Source organism: Ursus maritimus, unplaced genomic scaffold, assembly GCF_017311325.1.
Source record: "Ursus maritimus isolate PB19 unplaced genomic scaffold, ASM1731132v1 scaffold_5, whole genome shotgun sequence".
Lineage (NCBI taxonomy): Eukaryota > Metazoa > Chordata > Mammalia > Carnivora > Ursidae > Ursus > Ursus maritimus.
In genome coordinates, this window is record NW_024426663.1 from 10,406,730 (window position 1) to 10,421,613 (window position 14,884).

Below are 14,884 nucleotides of genomic sequence, written 5' to 3' on the forward strand. Positions count from 1 at the left end.
CTTCTGTGGGTAAAACGCATGGGCGTCATGGTTACAGTTTTGGAAACTGGGTACTGTAGCTTCACACAGACTATATTTCTGCTGTCTTCAGTTTGTCTAAATGAGTTCAGAAGCTTCCCCCAGCCCAGTAAGTTCTCTAAATATCGCACTTCCTTCCTCCCTTCCCCTGGCCTCTGTTGCTTTGAAGTTTACCCAGGAGGTGGCTGCAACTTTGTGTTGCTTACATAGCTTGGAAGCGTTTTCTGAGGATGTGAACCTGGTTGTCAACTCTGTTCAAAGTCCTGTTTCGGAAATCCTCCCTTATCCGGAGGCGTCCGCTATCGGAAACCACGCTGGCAGATGCCAGCCTGGTTTTTATGTTCCCTGACATTTATTAAAACGAAGATAGAGCCCTTGCCAGTGTGTGTGTGTGTGTGTGTGTGTGTGTTCGCGCGCGCGCGTGTGTGCATGTAAGGACTGCTAAAACGTGCACGCATGCACACACACACACACAAACTTATGGCACTCCATTTAATATTTCTGCTCCTCCCTAAGTAATGAGTATTTAAGTGAGCAAGACAGAGGCTTATACTTACAGAAAGAATTTGCTGTTTTATAGAAAACTAAGATAGAAGTACAGTCGAAAGGGACTGGAAGGGAATGAAAAAGCTAATGAAGAATGAGCTGGATGGTCGTTATGGATCGACAAATCTACAAATGGTCTATTCTGGAAAAGAAAAAAAAAAAGCTGAACTATATGAGGTCGTTTACACAGGGAGTGGGTGGGTTGAAAACGCAGCCTAGCTCAATTGTCAGCAAAGCAGGACTTTGGGTGGGGGCGTGGGCATGGGCATCCACGGCAGACCTGTGCTTCCCAGGCAGACAAAGGGGTCTCCGGGAAGGTGATAAAGCGGCGCGTGGGGGAGAGGCGGAGGCTGGGCGTGGGGGTCGAGGCTCTTTGTTCCCTTCCGGGCCGGTGGGCTCCGAACACAAGCGCGAGCCCAGACAAAGCCGCCAAGCCTCGCCAGAACTCTGAGGGTTCGGGCCCTCGGCTAGCTGAGGAGCAGGAGTGGGCGGGCCAGTGAGGCGGCAGGAGGCGCCCCGGCTGTCCAGGAGCCCTCTCCCGTCCTCCCTAAACCGCCGCCAGGAAGGGGGCGCGCACCCCGTGTCCCTCTCAGGAAAATGACCGACCTGGGACGCTCCACATTTCCCGGGCAACATTCCTCCTGTGGCCCTTTCCTGGACGCCGCGGGCCGCCGGGCACCGCGCTGGGCGCTGCGCCGACGAGGAGCGGGGCAGGTACGGGCGCCGCGGCTGGGCTAGCCCGGCTGGGTTTCGCTCGCCCCCTCTTGGGGCTGAGCTGCGGTCGCTCCCCGGCTCCTCTGAGAAAGCGTGAGGCTGGCGCGTGAGTTAATGAAACAGGAAGCGAGGCACGCACGCACCGGCTATCTCCCCTCCTCCGCGAGAGCTGGCAGCGAAGGTGGAAGAATGAGGAGACAGGTTAGAGCCTTTTTTTCAGGAATCAGGTCCCCTCTTAAAAAAAAAAAAAAATCACTTCTACGGCTCAGTCGGCAACTGGGCTCCTCCTCCTTAATTAAAAGCCGCAATTACGGCGGTGCGGGGGAAAGGCTGAGAGCCGCCTGCGGGCGCCGCGCTTCTCCTCGCGCCCTGCAGCTGCCGCGCCGCGACGCCCGCGGCCGCTCTGCCCTGCCACGGGGGACTTGGCTGCCCGCACAATGCGGGCGCGGCTAGTCCCCCCCTGAGCGCTCTTTCCGTTTTCCCTCAAGATGAAACGTTCGGGGGAAAAGCTTGTGATACTAGTTCGTGATTTCGTTTCAACTTGCAAATAGTGCTTCTGGTGGAGGAGTTGACTCATCAAGCGACCTAATGATCTCTTTGACTCTGTTTCTACCCCAAGCCTTTCAGAGGGTCTAGTTTTGAGATGAGTAGAGTGGAGATTTGGCCCCAGAGCTCTGGTCTGATATTCAAAAGTGAGGTAACAGGCAATCTCTGACCTTTGGGAGGCACTGCATGACTTGAAAGTGGGCAGTACGTTCAGTTAAGGGCCTTCCACACTCCTTGGACCTTAGAACCCCCGCCCCCCAAACCCCCTCATATTTAATTTTCCTGCTACCATTTGCAATAGGCAGGCAGTTTCTTTATTCCATCTCGCCCTCTCTTAACTGGAGGTCCCGTCTGGAGTCAGTGCAGCGTTGTTCTTATATAAAATATTAAACAGTCATTCCACTCAGAAGAAAAGAGAACACCAGCACAACTTTCCTGCCCACCATCCACATTCTCGTATCTCCAGAGGAATACTAAAAAGCATGGTGTTTATAAGGGATTATTTGAGAATGGGTCAAGTAATTATTGGAAATTTAACCTTTCATGCAACCGTATTAATTGCCTGGTATGACTACTAGTTAATAAAGTTTAACTCAAAAGGCATGGGGCTATAAAGTGGTTTATTCTTGACTGATTTTTTTTTTTTTCATAATGGGAAAAATGGCACTTGCCTCACAATTGGCCCATGATTTCACCGATCCTGTGTGCTCCTTCGGTATAATTGTGTTAACTTAAGGGTCCTACAGATAAAAGTATGTGGGTGTGCTTGTTTAATAAGATAATGTATTTGAAAGTGTGGCATAAACTTCAATATCACACGAGTATTTGTTTTGATTGTGACTCCATAAAACTTGTCACATACTGTGCTCCTGGTTGACTACTAATGAGACTAACTTTCTTATCATCTAGAGATTTCCTTTTTAATTTTACTGTGTACTTTTTTCTCACTAAATAATTGTCCATATTCTGAAACTTATGATAAGATTGACAGTGGAGATAAGCATTCACAGAATATTGCCATTGTCAGCAAAGTTCGTTGCAGTTGGTGCTAGGGTAGAACACAATCTTATAAATCAGGAAACCCACGATCTGCACTATGTATGTTTCATCTGGAATTCTACTAAAAACTGTGAGCAGTAGGTTAAAGTAGGACATCTTGGTACATCTCATCTTTATTTTTAGTTGTTTGACACTAGAGAATGAAAACACAAAATTGCCTCCTGTTGGTATTCAGGCTTAGTTTGATGCAAGTTCTTTTCTTTTGAATGACTTTTATAATTTTATATTAAGGAGGAAATTTAACCTAGTCCATGGGGAACACATTCATTCCAAAGCCAAGTTATGAAGAGTTTTCAGTAGGGTTGAACACAGGACTTTTGGGACCTAATCTCAAGAAACAAAAGTAATTATATTTGTTATGTACTGAAGAATTAATAGAATAAGTTGTACTGATGCCTGGCAACTCATATTTCAAAAAGAAAAATATTTGTAAAAACTAGTAACATAACTAATGATTAGTTTCTGTCACTACTATCATTGTAAGTAGGTTTTCTTAGCTCAACATAAGCAGGAATACTTTATAAAATATATTGCTTTATGCTGCATTATTTCGCTGATGTGTTTTGTGATTTTCTCTTTAGCAGTATATGTTGGATCTTCCTGTATATAGCCCTATGCAAGAAATGTTTTCAGTGCAGCTGTTTAGTAATTGTGTTTGATCTGGAATGAAAAACTAGTAGTGGGTGGCAACATCCTTCATGCCTTGCATTGAAGGAAAAGCCTTTCTAAGACAGAATACTACCAAGGTACCAAATGGAAACATCCCTTGGGACCCATTTAACTTTATACAAAGAAATTTGCTCCAGAGACTCAGAGTGCACTAAGCCTAGCCTTCTTAGATAGGAATTCCATCTACTTCAAGAAGTGGGACTTGCTATTTTCATTCAAAGTTCTTTCCAGGAATGAAACTGAATTTTGGTTTATCATCAGTTGAATGAAAACAGTTCAAAGAGCAGAGTAATGTGGTAGTATTTCATTAATATAAAACTGATTTAAACTTTTAAAGCATTTTTTTTAAGTCTTGGAGGTTCTGAAAAGCCTCCATACAACTAAGTACATCACAGCAATATTTTGCCATGCAAAGTGTACCTTTAGCTACATGTCAGTGAAACAGTCTTCCACAGACACTTAAAAATGCCAACCCATGTATATTTTTACTTCTCCTAGGAAAGTTCATTGGTGGCAAAAATAATTGTTATAATTATGCCAATCTGTGGTTAGAAAAATATGATATTAACAATCCAATTAACAAGATGAATATAGGAAAAAAATTCCTACCCTTAGAAATGGTGAGAGTTTGTATCCCTATTCTTGAAGGCATATCTCCAAAAGTGTGAAGGTTCTTCGTATATATCCATGTTCTTATTCATATATAGTTATTATCATTAAACATGTAATATAAAAATTGACTTCGGGGCTACTGAGTAGTAAATTGCACCCTATGTATCCTAGCATCCTAAATGACCTCTGTAAAATGATTATTATTGGTCATTCATAGGCATGCAAGTGTATCATTTTCATCAGTAGGATAGTTTAAAATATTGATTTTTATAGAGTTCTAAATTTCACAGGGAGTAGCTGTATGTGATGCTTTGAGTTGCTTCAAATTGGAACTACATGTTTAAAAAAGAATGCAAACCAAAATACCAAACTATAAGGCTCTAATTACAGAATTCATCTAACAGCTGTTACACAGGCAATGTTTCCATTGATAGTAGGAGAGGATTGCCTACATAATAACCACAGTTTTAGACTTTGTGACTGAGCAAATAGTCATATTACTTTTTAACTCTATTTTTGAGATTTTAAAAAAGTAAGAGGTAACATGTGAAGAAATAAATGCAGATACTGAAAGGGCTATACTATAAACAGGTAGCATTTTGTTTCTCTTAGTCTGGGTTTATAGCTATAAGGTACTAAGAAAAGAGTCTATAGAACAATAAACTGGTTCCGCTATAACTGTCCTAATGATACAAATGCTATCATAGGTATCTCTCACTGTCATCACTATGACCAGAACCACCATGCCACCTATATACTTGCCTGACAATATTGACTGAAAGGAGTAACACAGTTGACTTTGTGTGTGTGATGCAATAGAAAATACCATTAAAATTGGCTACTGAATGAGTTCTCTTTCTCCTCATTACAGTCTCTGTCTCCCCACCACCACCATCAGGAAAGTGTCTCATTGTTGGGATGATTCTAGACTCAATGTAATTTTAGAAATTAGCACTTCAATAGTGCTTTCTAAATTACTTCACATGCAGACTCCCACTGAATTCTCACAAAGTCATTGCATGGTAGATAATGTTACTGCAATTTTCATGATAAGGCAAGGCCGCTGTAGCCTAGAAAGAGAATATTATACAAGGACATATAGGTTAGCAAGTGAAAGAATCACCAGCATGCCCAGATCACCAGATATTCCAAAGTCTTCTTACTCCAAAACAAAATCTCTTTCTGTTGTAAAAATAAAATGACAATCTTGGGAGTCACAATTATACAGATGCAGGAGAAGTGGCCAAACTTCCTGTCCCTATTGTCTAAACACAACAGGGAGGGAGGATCGAGTTTGAAGACTTTTATTTTCCTTTAAACACCACAAAGGCCTTTTCTTCATATGAAAAATGTCTTTATTTCAAAGACAATAAGTGTAACGATTATCCTGATAAAATCATATTCTCTTATTTCTTGTAATACCTTTCAGCAATCTCATACTTCTTCTATCATGAAGAATAAGTTGAATCGACAAATTGTCACCAGTAATCCAAATCAAATTATGTATTATGCTACTTAGATAAACTTCTTGCTTTCACAGAGCTGGCATTTTTTGTTTTGTTTCAGAGATGGTGAACTGTGTTTGAGTCGATCCCTTGTCAATAGTTCTGATAAAATCATTCGAAAGGCTGGCTCTTCAATCTTCCAGCACTCTGTAGAAGGTTGGAAAATCAATTCCTCTTTGGTCCTGGAAATAAGGTGAGTTTCTTTAATAAGCCATAATAAATTTCACATCATGTTCTCAAATACATTGGGCTTGGCAAACTTACATTGAATGCTTGATTTATAGTTTAAGTGTGAAGACTTTAATAAAAGAGTGAACCAGCTCTACTTAATGTTGATCAATGAAGGATAAGAAACCATAAAACAGAAATCATTATGCAGTCAGAAGTTTAAGGATGAATATGTGAGTTTTGAATATACTGTCTTTATTCTAATGGAATAAAATCTTCAACAGAATACTAACATTTAATAGACTTTTATTCTATTACTTAGGATGGACATATATTTTGAAAATTATCTTTAACTTCCTTATTAAGTCTTCATACCTATCTTGGTTCTTTTCACACTGGATGAAAATAGAGCCTATTCAACTCCTATTTTGCTATTATAAATAAATTTGATTTACCCTATAAATGGATATTTCTATGTGAGTTCCTGTAATAAAAGTCTCAATAATTATATCCTAAATTGGCAAAAGTCAGAAAATAAGTTTTCTAGAGCACTGGTTCATTCTTTGTAAGATTTTGGCATTTTTGCCTGAAACAAGCTCTTGAAATCAAACTCAATGCCTGCATATATCTATTTTATCTTATTTTGTTCTAGTATAATCTTACAACTAATAAGAAGGTTAGGGCCAGACCTTCCTGAGCATGGAGGGAGCAAATGCATCATGTTTCCCTACAACTACATTGCTATATTGGTTGGTATGTTTAAATCAGAACATTTCAGTAAATCAAACTCTTTAAAAATTTCAAGAACTATCCTTTACATAATAAAATCATTGCAATTTCATATTGTCAAAATGCTAATTATTCAATGAACGAACATTATTACACAGATTTTGTAAGTGGTTACGAGGATAAGTCATTGATCTGGTGTCTGAGTTTCTATCAACTCACTTCTTGGATCATACTGACATGTAGTGTAGCTCATGGGCAACTTGAAGGAAGAGTCGGCTAACCCTCATCTTTAGAGTATGCATAGCAAATCATAAAATGTATTGTGGCAAATATACTCACCACATGCTGAAATACACTTGGAAGATTTTCTGGAAAATTTTCAAAAAGATGGGTGCCAGGGAAATACAGGAATCGTTCGTTTTGAAGCTTTGAAAGTGACTGGAACAGGAAATAGGAATCAGACCATGGCAATATCAAATGGTATGTGCTTGGTTGCTTTTAGTTATGGGAAATTTTGTGTATTTGTAGGCAGAGTACAAGAATGAGGAAATGAGTAGGGTCTGATGACAGAGCTTATAAATTGGTGTGTTCTGGGTAGAATATGGTCAGCAAGTCAGATTTATTTCAACTGGGTAAATAAAAACCCTTAAAACCAATATTAAAATTAGGAGATTCCTTATAAAAGTACAGATTTTCATACTCTTGAGAAAATGAAAAATTTGACAACTCTGGACCTGTATGCCCCCTGAGAACTAGTTGGCGGAGGCCAGTTGTAGCCATGATCTCTTCAGCTTCACGTTTTTCCACCTGGGGTTCCCTTCTTTCTTGATACATATTATCTTCCTCACTATCTCACTTCCCTATATACACATTTGAATTTAGAAACCCTAAAAGAAATACTTATGAAGGAAAAGCTACAGAAAATGGGAGTACATGAGGTCATAAATATAGGTGTGGTTTAGTTTAGAAAGAACAAGGATTCGTATTTCTTGGAGGTAGATTGGAAAGAGAGACATATGGGTGATTTAAAAAGGAAATACTTGCTCTATAAGGATGTCTCAGAAGGAACTTTCAGACTGAAAGATTTGGCAAGAAGGGAGCCAATTAGGTAAGGCTATACAGATCAGGTAAAGGAAAGTAATGGAAGAAAGTAAAGTAAAATAAGGAATTGTAATAGTTTAATTAATATATCTAAATATTATATCAGATAAGGTAAAGTCTAATAAGTAAATTAAAAAAAGTAGTTAACAATAGTTTAATTAATATATATGGCCATGCCTTCCCAGTATCTATACAAAAATGAGGCTACAGAGGTACATTTTGCTATTTTTAAGATATTTAAGCTAAGGGTATTAAACATAAATTGAGCCAAGAAAATCATTATTGCAATTTTACAAATTAATGAAGATTGCATTCGTATCTGTGAAGGTGATCTGTTTTCAATTATAACAGCTGATAATATGTATGAAATGTTAGTACTCTTTTCGTATGATTCTCCCTAACAGATGAACAAGTAAACAATAAAACATGGAGCAAATATTGAATAATAGATACAAAGTTGTCACTTCCTTACAAGGAAATTATAATTTGTAAAACCACTATTGTACAAAATGAAAACAGTTCATAAAAATTATAATTGCCTATAGCATTAGTGACTTGTGAGTATTAATCAGCTTGACACCCGTAATAAAAAATTTAGAATATGAAAATGTCTGATTGTTAGCTTAGCTCTTGTTTTTCTTAAGTCATACTGGAAACTAACCATAAACTAATTTGGATTATTATCTTTCTTTATTTCTTCCCCACATCTATAACATTTATGAAGAACCACATTACTTGGTCTCTGTGAGTGGGTGTGGGCATATTTTTCAAGTGTTTTTAAAATTCTACTTTGAAGTTCTGATTAAGATATTACAACTAATTATTTTTGATCTTACATGATTAAACCATGCTTACAAATCTTTCTCATTTTAAAAATCTCATTAAACTTATAATGCTCTTGTGACATTCCTAATAAATTATTTATCTATTTGCATTAACATGTGAAGCAGTCACTGATGATAAGTTGTTTTTCCCTATATTTGTAGAAATGATGTTTTTCTTATTAATTTTTTCAGCCCTATATATACTCTGCTACTTTCATAAACACATCAAGAATTGATTCATATGTGTTCATCAAACAACCGTACCTCTGGGGAGTTTTTTGAGGGAGATGGTTCCACCTTCAGTGTGCTTTGAAAATTCATCAAGATTTAGAAGAGTTTATCCACTCCACAGATAACTTCACAATTAAAATAATTACCTTGGTTAAGGACTTGATTCTATTGGTAGTAGTTTGTTCTTTGTTATTGTAGACTAAGAAATTACATATTTAAGATGCATCAGATGTTTGTGAGTAAATCTATAAACATTTACCCAGAGAGTATTTGGTCATGTTCAACACTTGTGACTTGACCCTTTTTTCCCCATCGTCGGGTTGTTTCTTTTCTTTTCCCCCCTCATTCTTCATAGGTTGAATAGAAACCTAAAGAATTACAATACCAGATGTGGATGCATAGAGATGTGTGAGCTCAGCTACTCATCAAGACACATCATAACTAGACTATTTCAAGTCAGCATTATCACATGTCAAGGTTTTTAAACAGATCAAACTTGCAGGTTAACTAAACATAACTGCAAATTTATATATGCTTACCTACCAAAAAGAACTTGCTGTTGTATTCACTGATTTACTTAAGAGAAAGGTCCACATACAGTTCTTCTACTTACTTTGTTCAGTAAGTAGCCAGAGGAGCACATCTTGGGTCACACAACTGGTTAGTGGCACAGTGAAGCTTCAAAGCTAGGCCTATCTAACAAGAACCAAAGTTCTTATCATGAAACAAATTTCTTGGAGGACTCTATTTTAATACTAAAAATGCAGCCTAATGGAGTACACACAGTGGAGAGGTTTTTTGCTCCGAAATAATCAAATATAGTATTCATCCAATATTACTAAATGCTGGGTCAAATAATCAAATGGCCATCTGAGGTGTAATTTAAACTAAAAGATGCTTTTCTTCAAGCATTTTGAGACCATTTTGCCTTTTCATTTGGCTGTGTAGGATTTTTCTTTGATACTAGAATATCTCTCTATAACAGCTGGGACCCTAAGCGCAGAAGCCCTAACAAGCTACAGGTTATGTTCTTTCAGTGCTTTGAAGAATGCTGCCTTGTGAAAATAATCTTTGAGACAAAAGATTGTGTGTTCTCTCTGCTTTTTTGGAGGCATAATGAAACACTCGGCACTTCTTAAACCTTTTTAAATTTCTTTTTAGTAAACCACATTAGTAACAATTGCATTGATTCCGTGATTTTTGTCTAAAGCCCAAAGTTTGCAAAAACTGATTCCTAATATATGTATCATAACCTAATTTGCTTCTCAACTTGTGTTGCATTCCAGCTGTAAGATTTGTCTTAACAATGCTCACTGATGGAGTCAACAGTGTCATTTAGATTAAATTTTAGTTGCCACAGCACGTATGCTTGTTGTTGACAAGAAACCTACAGAGAAGAAAGAGTGGCACCTGGTGATAGGTTAGCTATATTTAACATTTCACAAGTGAAAACAATGTTTAGTAAATTAATTCTCTGGAACTCTGCAGCTGCTATTTCAAGTGATGTGTGATGTTGAAAGGGAAGTTCTAGTTGAAAATTCAGTTGAAAAGTTTCTGTATAGAATCTATTCCTGTCAGTTGAACAGTCTCAACCAGCCTTTCAGTTTAAACCAGCATTGCCTAACAAAAAATAGTCTTTATGACTAAGATTTTTAGTCTTCCTGAAAGTGAAACATATTTTCAGATTCTTTCAGTTATCTTTAACATTAAAACAGTTGCTGGATTTAGGTTTTTGCTTATTAATAGGGTTTCAAAAGTTACATGATGCCCACAAAATGACAGTTAAAGACCTATAAGGGTTCTTTTTTGTTGTTGTTGCTCTTTTCAGTCACACACGGAAAACATAACCCCTTGCTTTAAATATCTGGTAATGACTTGACCACGTATCAGGAAAGCTAGTATTGAGACAGCCTGCATATTAAGCTTTAGCTTTTGTTGATTCATGTTTCTTTGGAACCTAGAAGTTAAACTGAATTTCTGTCTCTCATTTTGAAATGATTTTGTTTAATCTGCTCTCTTCATTTATGTCAATTATCTAAGCAAAAGCATATATGTTCTTCTTGGTGATACTGAAAATATTGTTTAGTTCACTGTAAGAGATTTTCATGCTTCCAATGACATTTAGTTAATTATATTTAAGGGCTAGTTTTCTTTTTTTCATATATTTACAGTATGAATAACAACTAGACTTAGCAAATCCACAGAACTTTTTATAGTCCATTACATACTCCAAAATCTAAAAAATGCCTAGCGGTACCTGGGTGGCTCAGTTGGTTAAGTGTCTGCCTTGGGCTCAGGTCATGATCCCAGGGTCCCTAGGATCTAGCCCAAGTTGGGCTCTGTGCTCACCAAGAACTCTGCTTGTCCCTCTCCCTCTTCCCCTACCCTCCATGCTTGTGTGTATGCTTTCTCTCTCTCTCTCTCTCTCTCTCTCTCTCTCTCAAATTAGTAAATAAAAATCTGAAAACAGGGGCGCCTGGGTGGCTCAGTCATTAAGCTTCTGCCTTCGGCTCAGGGCATGATCCCAGGGTCCTGGGATCAAGCCTCGCATCAGGCTCCCAGCAGAGCTGCTTCTTCTCCCACTCCCCCTGCTTGTGTTCCCTCTCTCGCTGGCTGTCTGTCAAATAAATAAATAAAATCTTCAAAAAAAAAATAAAAATAAAAATCTTAAAAACATAAAAAATAAGATAAAAAATGCCTACAGCTTGCTAGGGAGAAAAAAAAAAAAACCCTAACCTTTCCTTATTGTTCCCCCCCCCCAAAAAAATACTAAGCATTGAAGCCACAATATTGCTCACTCATAGCAATTATTTTCAGTTTTTTTTGAATCCTACACCAGGAATCTTAGCTCAAATAACTTTCAATGCATAGCTGTAAGCCCTAAGATGGAAACTAAAAGTTTAGTTCAATATAAGAAAAAGAACATACTGGAGACATTCAAGGTTTCCTTTCACCCTTCTGTCAGTTTAAAAACGCAAATACTGCTCTAATGGAATAAACAATTGTTGAGCCTATAAAATAGTATTGGAAGAACACATAGTATTATCTGCATTTAATAATTATGTTGTTTACCTCAAGAGTTAGGCAATGTGGTATCTTTTGAAATTTCACTGAACTTTTTTTTTTTAAGATTTTATTTAGTTATTGGAGAGAGAGAGAAAGGGAGAGCATGAGCCCAGGGAGGGGCAGAGGAAGAGGGAGAAGCAGGCTCCCCACTGAGCAGGGAGCCCTACACAGGGCTCAATTCCAGGACCTGAGCCGAAGGCAGAAGATTAACCAACTGAGCTACCCAGGTGCCCTTAAAATTTCGCTGAACTCTTACTGTTCACTTTTTTTTTTACATCAATTTTCCCTAAGAGTGAACAAATTAAAGATGTTCTATTATACTCAGGAATGTAAAACACCTATGTTTAAAATACTTTGCTGCTAAATTTCTATAACACAGCAAAGGTGGTGTTATTGGAAAGTCCCTTGTACTATCAGTTGACAAGCTTATAAGTGTTAACTTGTTTCATGAATAAAGGGATTTTCCCTTTTGGTTTTCCAAGTTAAAGAGTCTTCTTTCAAATATGGATCTCTGGTCTATTCACTTCACACTTGCAAACATTTCACTGCTTATGAGTTACATCTTCAAGTATCTATAACACCACCTTTAAACTATGTTCAAAGGAAAATGACAATACCAGTTAGTTTGGCGATTTGACCACATCCGTGCAGTTTTTATTTTAGAGCCAGCCTTGTCATTTCCACAGGAAATGAGATTTTTTTTTGAAATACAGGTGTCAGGCATTACTGAATTTTTTCCCCAAACAAACAAATGGTAGTTAATAAGTATGTACAAAAGTTTCTATGGATTGCTGTTCTTGGTGCTAGTTAACTTTTGTGAAGAATTATATGTGCTTAACCTAAGGAAAGACTTCTCAGTTTTCTGCAGTTCATACACTTGAAAGTTGCTGATTTCCCTGGGAATTGTCTTCATATATAATCTGTACTTTGTTAAGATGAACTGTTATGGTGCCTGATATCATTACTATTAATTTCTAAATTTCATTTGTAGGGCATTTATACAAGTTTTCCTATATAAATTCTACTTATGAACCTCATATTCTGATTGAAGAAAAAAATTCAAAGAGTATCTTCTTTTCCAGAGAGTTAATGGACATCTATATCCCTTGTGTATCAAACTTGGCCAAAGTTTTCAGTCAACTGGTTTTCTAATAAGACTACACATTAAACTGGGACCTATTTAAAGCAAACCAAAATAAAATGAAAAGAAAGGTTTGAGTTATTTTCCATCCCTTCTTGCTAGTCATGCTTCTGGCTTGTAAGTGTGATTGGGAGAATTGCCCTTTTGGTGGAGTAATGGGAGTAGGTCATATTGTGCTGATTAATAAAATTTATGAATGTGATAGAGCTTAACCAGTAACAGCAGTAAAGGAAAACATGCCTGTCATATCTTAAATGTTATAATAATGGTGTTGTTTTTAGCACTTTGAAAATACAAGCTTACAATAAGAGCACTTCAGTAAATAATATCTAATCTTCAGGCTGGAGAGAGCTTTCTCAGATTGCTTCTAGCATAAGTTTGGTAGCTTGAGGATGAGGTGATCTCAGATTTCTGTAGGCAGGCTCATAGTTTCTTTGGCTATATAATTCCCTCAAAAACTTAGTAGGCTCCTGGGCCATTTCCTTGTACTTAATTACCGATACAAATAACTTCACCCAAAGATTTCTTCTGAACAGTTCCTCAGCCTCTGACTCACCTCCATTCTAGCCTATCCCTCCTTTCCCTCAATTTCCCTCCTAACTCATTTGAATCTATAAACTTAGGTGGGAAGACAATGACTCTTGCTCCTGGGATGGCTCTGATCTATAGTTGTATCTCTTGCTAACCGGGGTATTAGAAACATTTTGGAGGTCCCAATTACTAGACTTTCACACAGTTTATATACAGGTCACTACCAGAGATATTCCTTTTCCTTCTGAGCTTGTAACTTGGCTATTTCATGCCTAACTTTGCTTCTTTTAGTGCCTTGCCAGAAGGAGCAACTAACATAAAACAACATGCAAACATTTTTTAACCATTTCTCCAAGAGCAACGGCTTATTAGGTATAGGATTTGACTTCCAAATTAACGTAGACAATCATTTTATCAGATGTTTTGCTGTATCATGCCTAGGTTGCTAGCTTTCCAGCCAGCTATATCTTTTTTTTTCTTCATTTTCCGTCATCTAACTTAGCATTTACATATTTGTTTATACAGCATCTCACATCTGTTATCAGTTTCTTTATTATGTATGAGATAGGCTAAGCTTCCATAAAAAAAAAGTGGTGTCTTAAAATACAGTGGATCAAACAAGTTGGAAGTTTATTTCTCTCTTGTATAGCCATGCACATGATCCACTCATATCCCATGTAAGAAAACTAACTCACATGACCAAACCCAGCTGCACTTGGGCTTGTACACTTGGAAATTTGCAGCTGAGGATTCATGTGCCTGAGTAAAACTTAGAAGATTGAAGTACTAAAAGGAAGACAGGAAGAACATTAAGGAACAATTAGCCATCTCTGCTGGGCCTAGTGTGTTCTATCTAAACATTTTTTCCTCTAACATACCCATTTTTCTTCCTGGATTCTTAAGCTTCAAAGGAAACTTTCATATAGTATAGTTTTAACTCTTCTTCAAATAATTGTAATATACACATGATTTGGATTAATGTGTATGAATTTATTGCAAAGCTTAATCCTTTTAATAGAGTTAAATAAGATATAATTCCAAACCATTTTAGCTTATTTCTATTTACCTTAACTAGACAACATTAAACAAAATGGCTATAGAGAAATAATTAAAGCTAGCAGAATATCTAGTTATGCAGTCAAGTCATAGTATTTTCATTTTATTTAATAAACTAATTTTTCTTATTTTTTTTCTTCAAGTTCTTATTTAAATTCTAGTTACTTAACTTATAGTGTAATATTGGTTTCAGGAGTAGAATTTAGTGATTCATCACTTACATGTAACACCCAGTGCTCACCATACGCACCCTCCTTAATACCCATCATCCACTTAGCCCATCTCCCTGCCCACCTTCCCTCCAGCAACCCTCAGTTTGTTCTCTATAGTTAAGAATCTCTTGTGGGCTTGCCCCTCTCTCTGTTTTT

The 14,884-nt window shown here is 37.4% G+C and overlaps 1 protein-coding gene and 2 long non-coding RNA genes across 4 annotated transcripts in view; 1 reads left to right on the forward strand and 2 right to left on the reverse strand.

Moving 5' to 3' along the window:
- LOC103672227 overlaps positions 1-1,681 on the reverse strand; it is a 191,262-nt gene extending 189,581 nt beyond the window's left edge. For both annotated transcript variants that reach the window (XR_005832387.1, XR_005832386.1), the window contains exon 1: positions 1,171-1,681. This is a non-coding gene — a long non-coding RNA (uncharacterized LOC103672227). The remainder of the gene's footprint in view (positions 1-1,170) is intronic.
- Positions 1-14,884, forward strand: part of ST8SIA4 (ST8 alpha-N-acetyl-neuraminide alpha-2,8-sialyltransferase 4) — an 89,988-nt gene that overhangs the window by 1,029 nt on the left and 74,075 nt on the right. The window contains 1 exon segment of the mRNA XM_008700900.2: positions 5,731-5,862. Coding sequence (XP_008699122.1) covers positions 5,731-5,862 — 132 coding nt within the window.
- The window catches only part of LOC103672224, a 49,828-nt gene continuing 40,712 nt past the window's right edge, over positions 5,769-14,884 (reverse strand). Inside the window, exons 5-6 of the long non-coding RNA XR_571134.2 lie at positions 6,906-7,004; positions 5,769-5,851 (exon numbers count right to left, since the gene is read on the reverse strand). This is a non-coding gene — a long non-coding RNA (uncharacterized LOC103672224). The remainder of the gene's footprint in view (positions 5,852-6,905; positions 7,005-14,884) is intronic.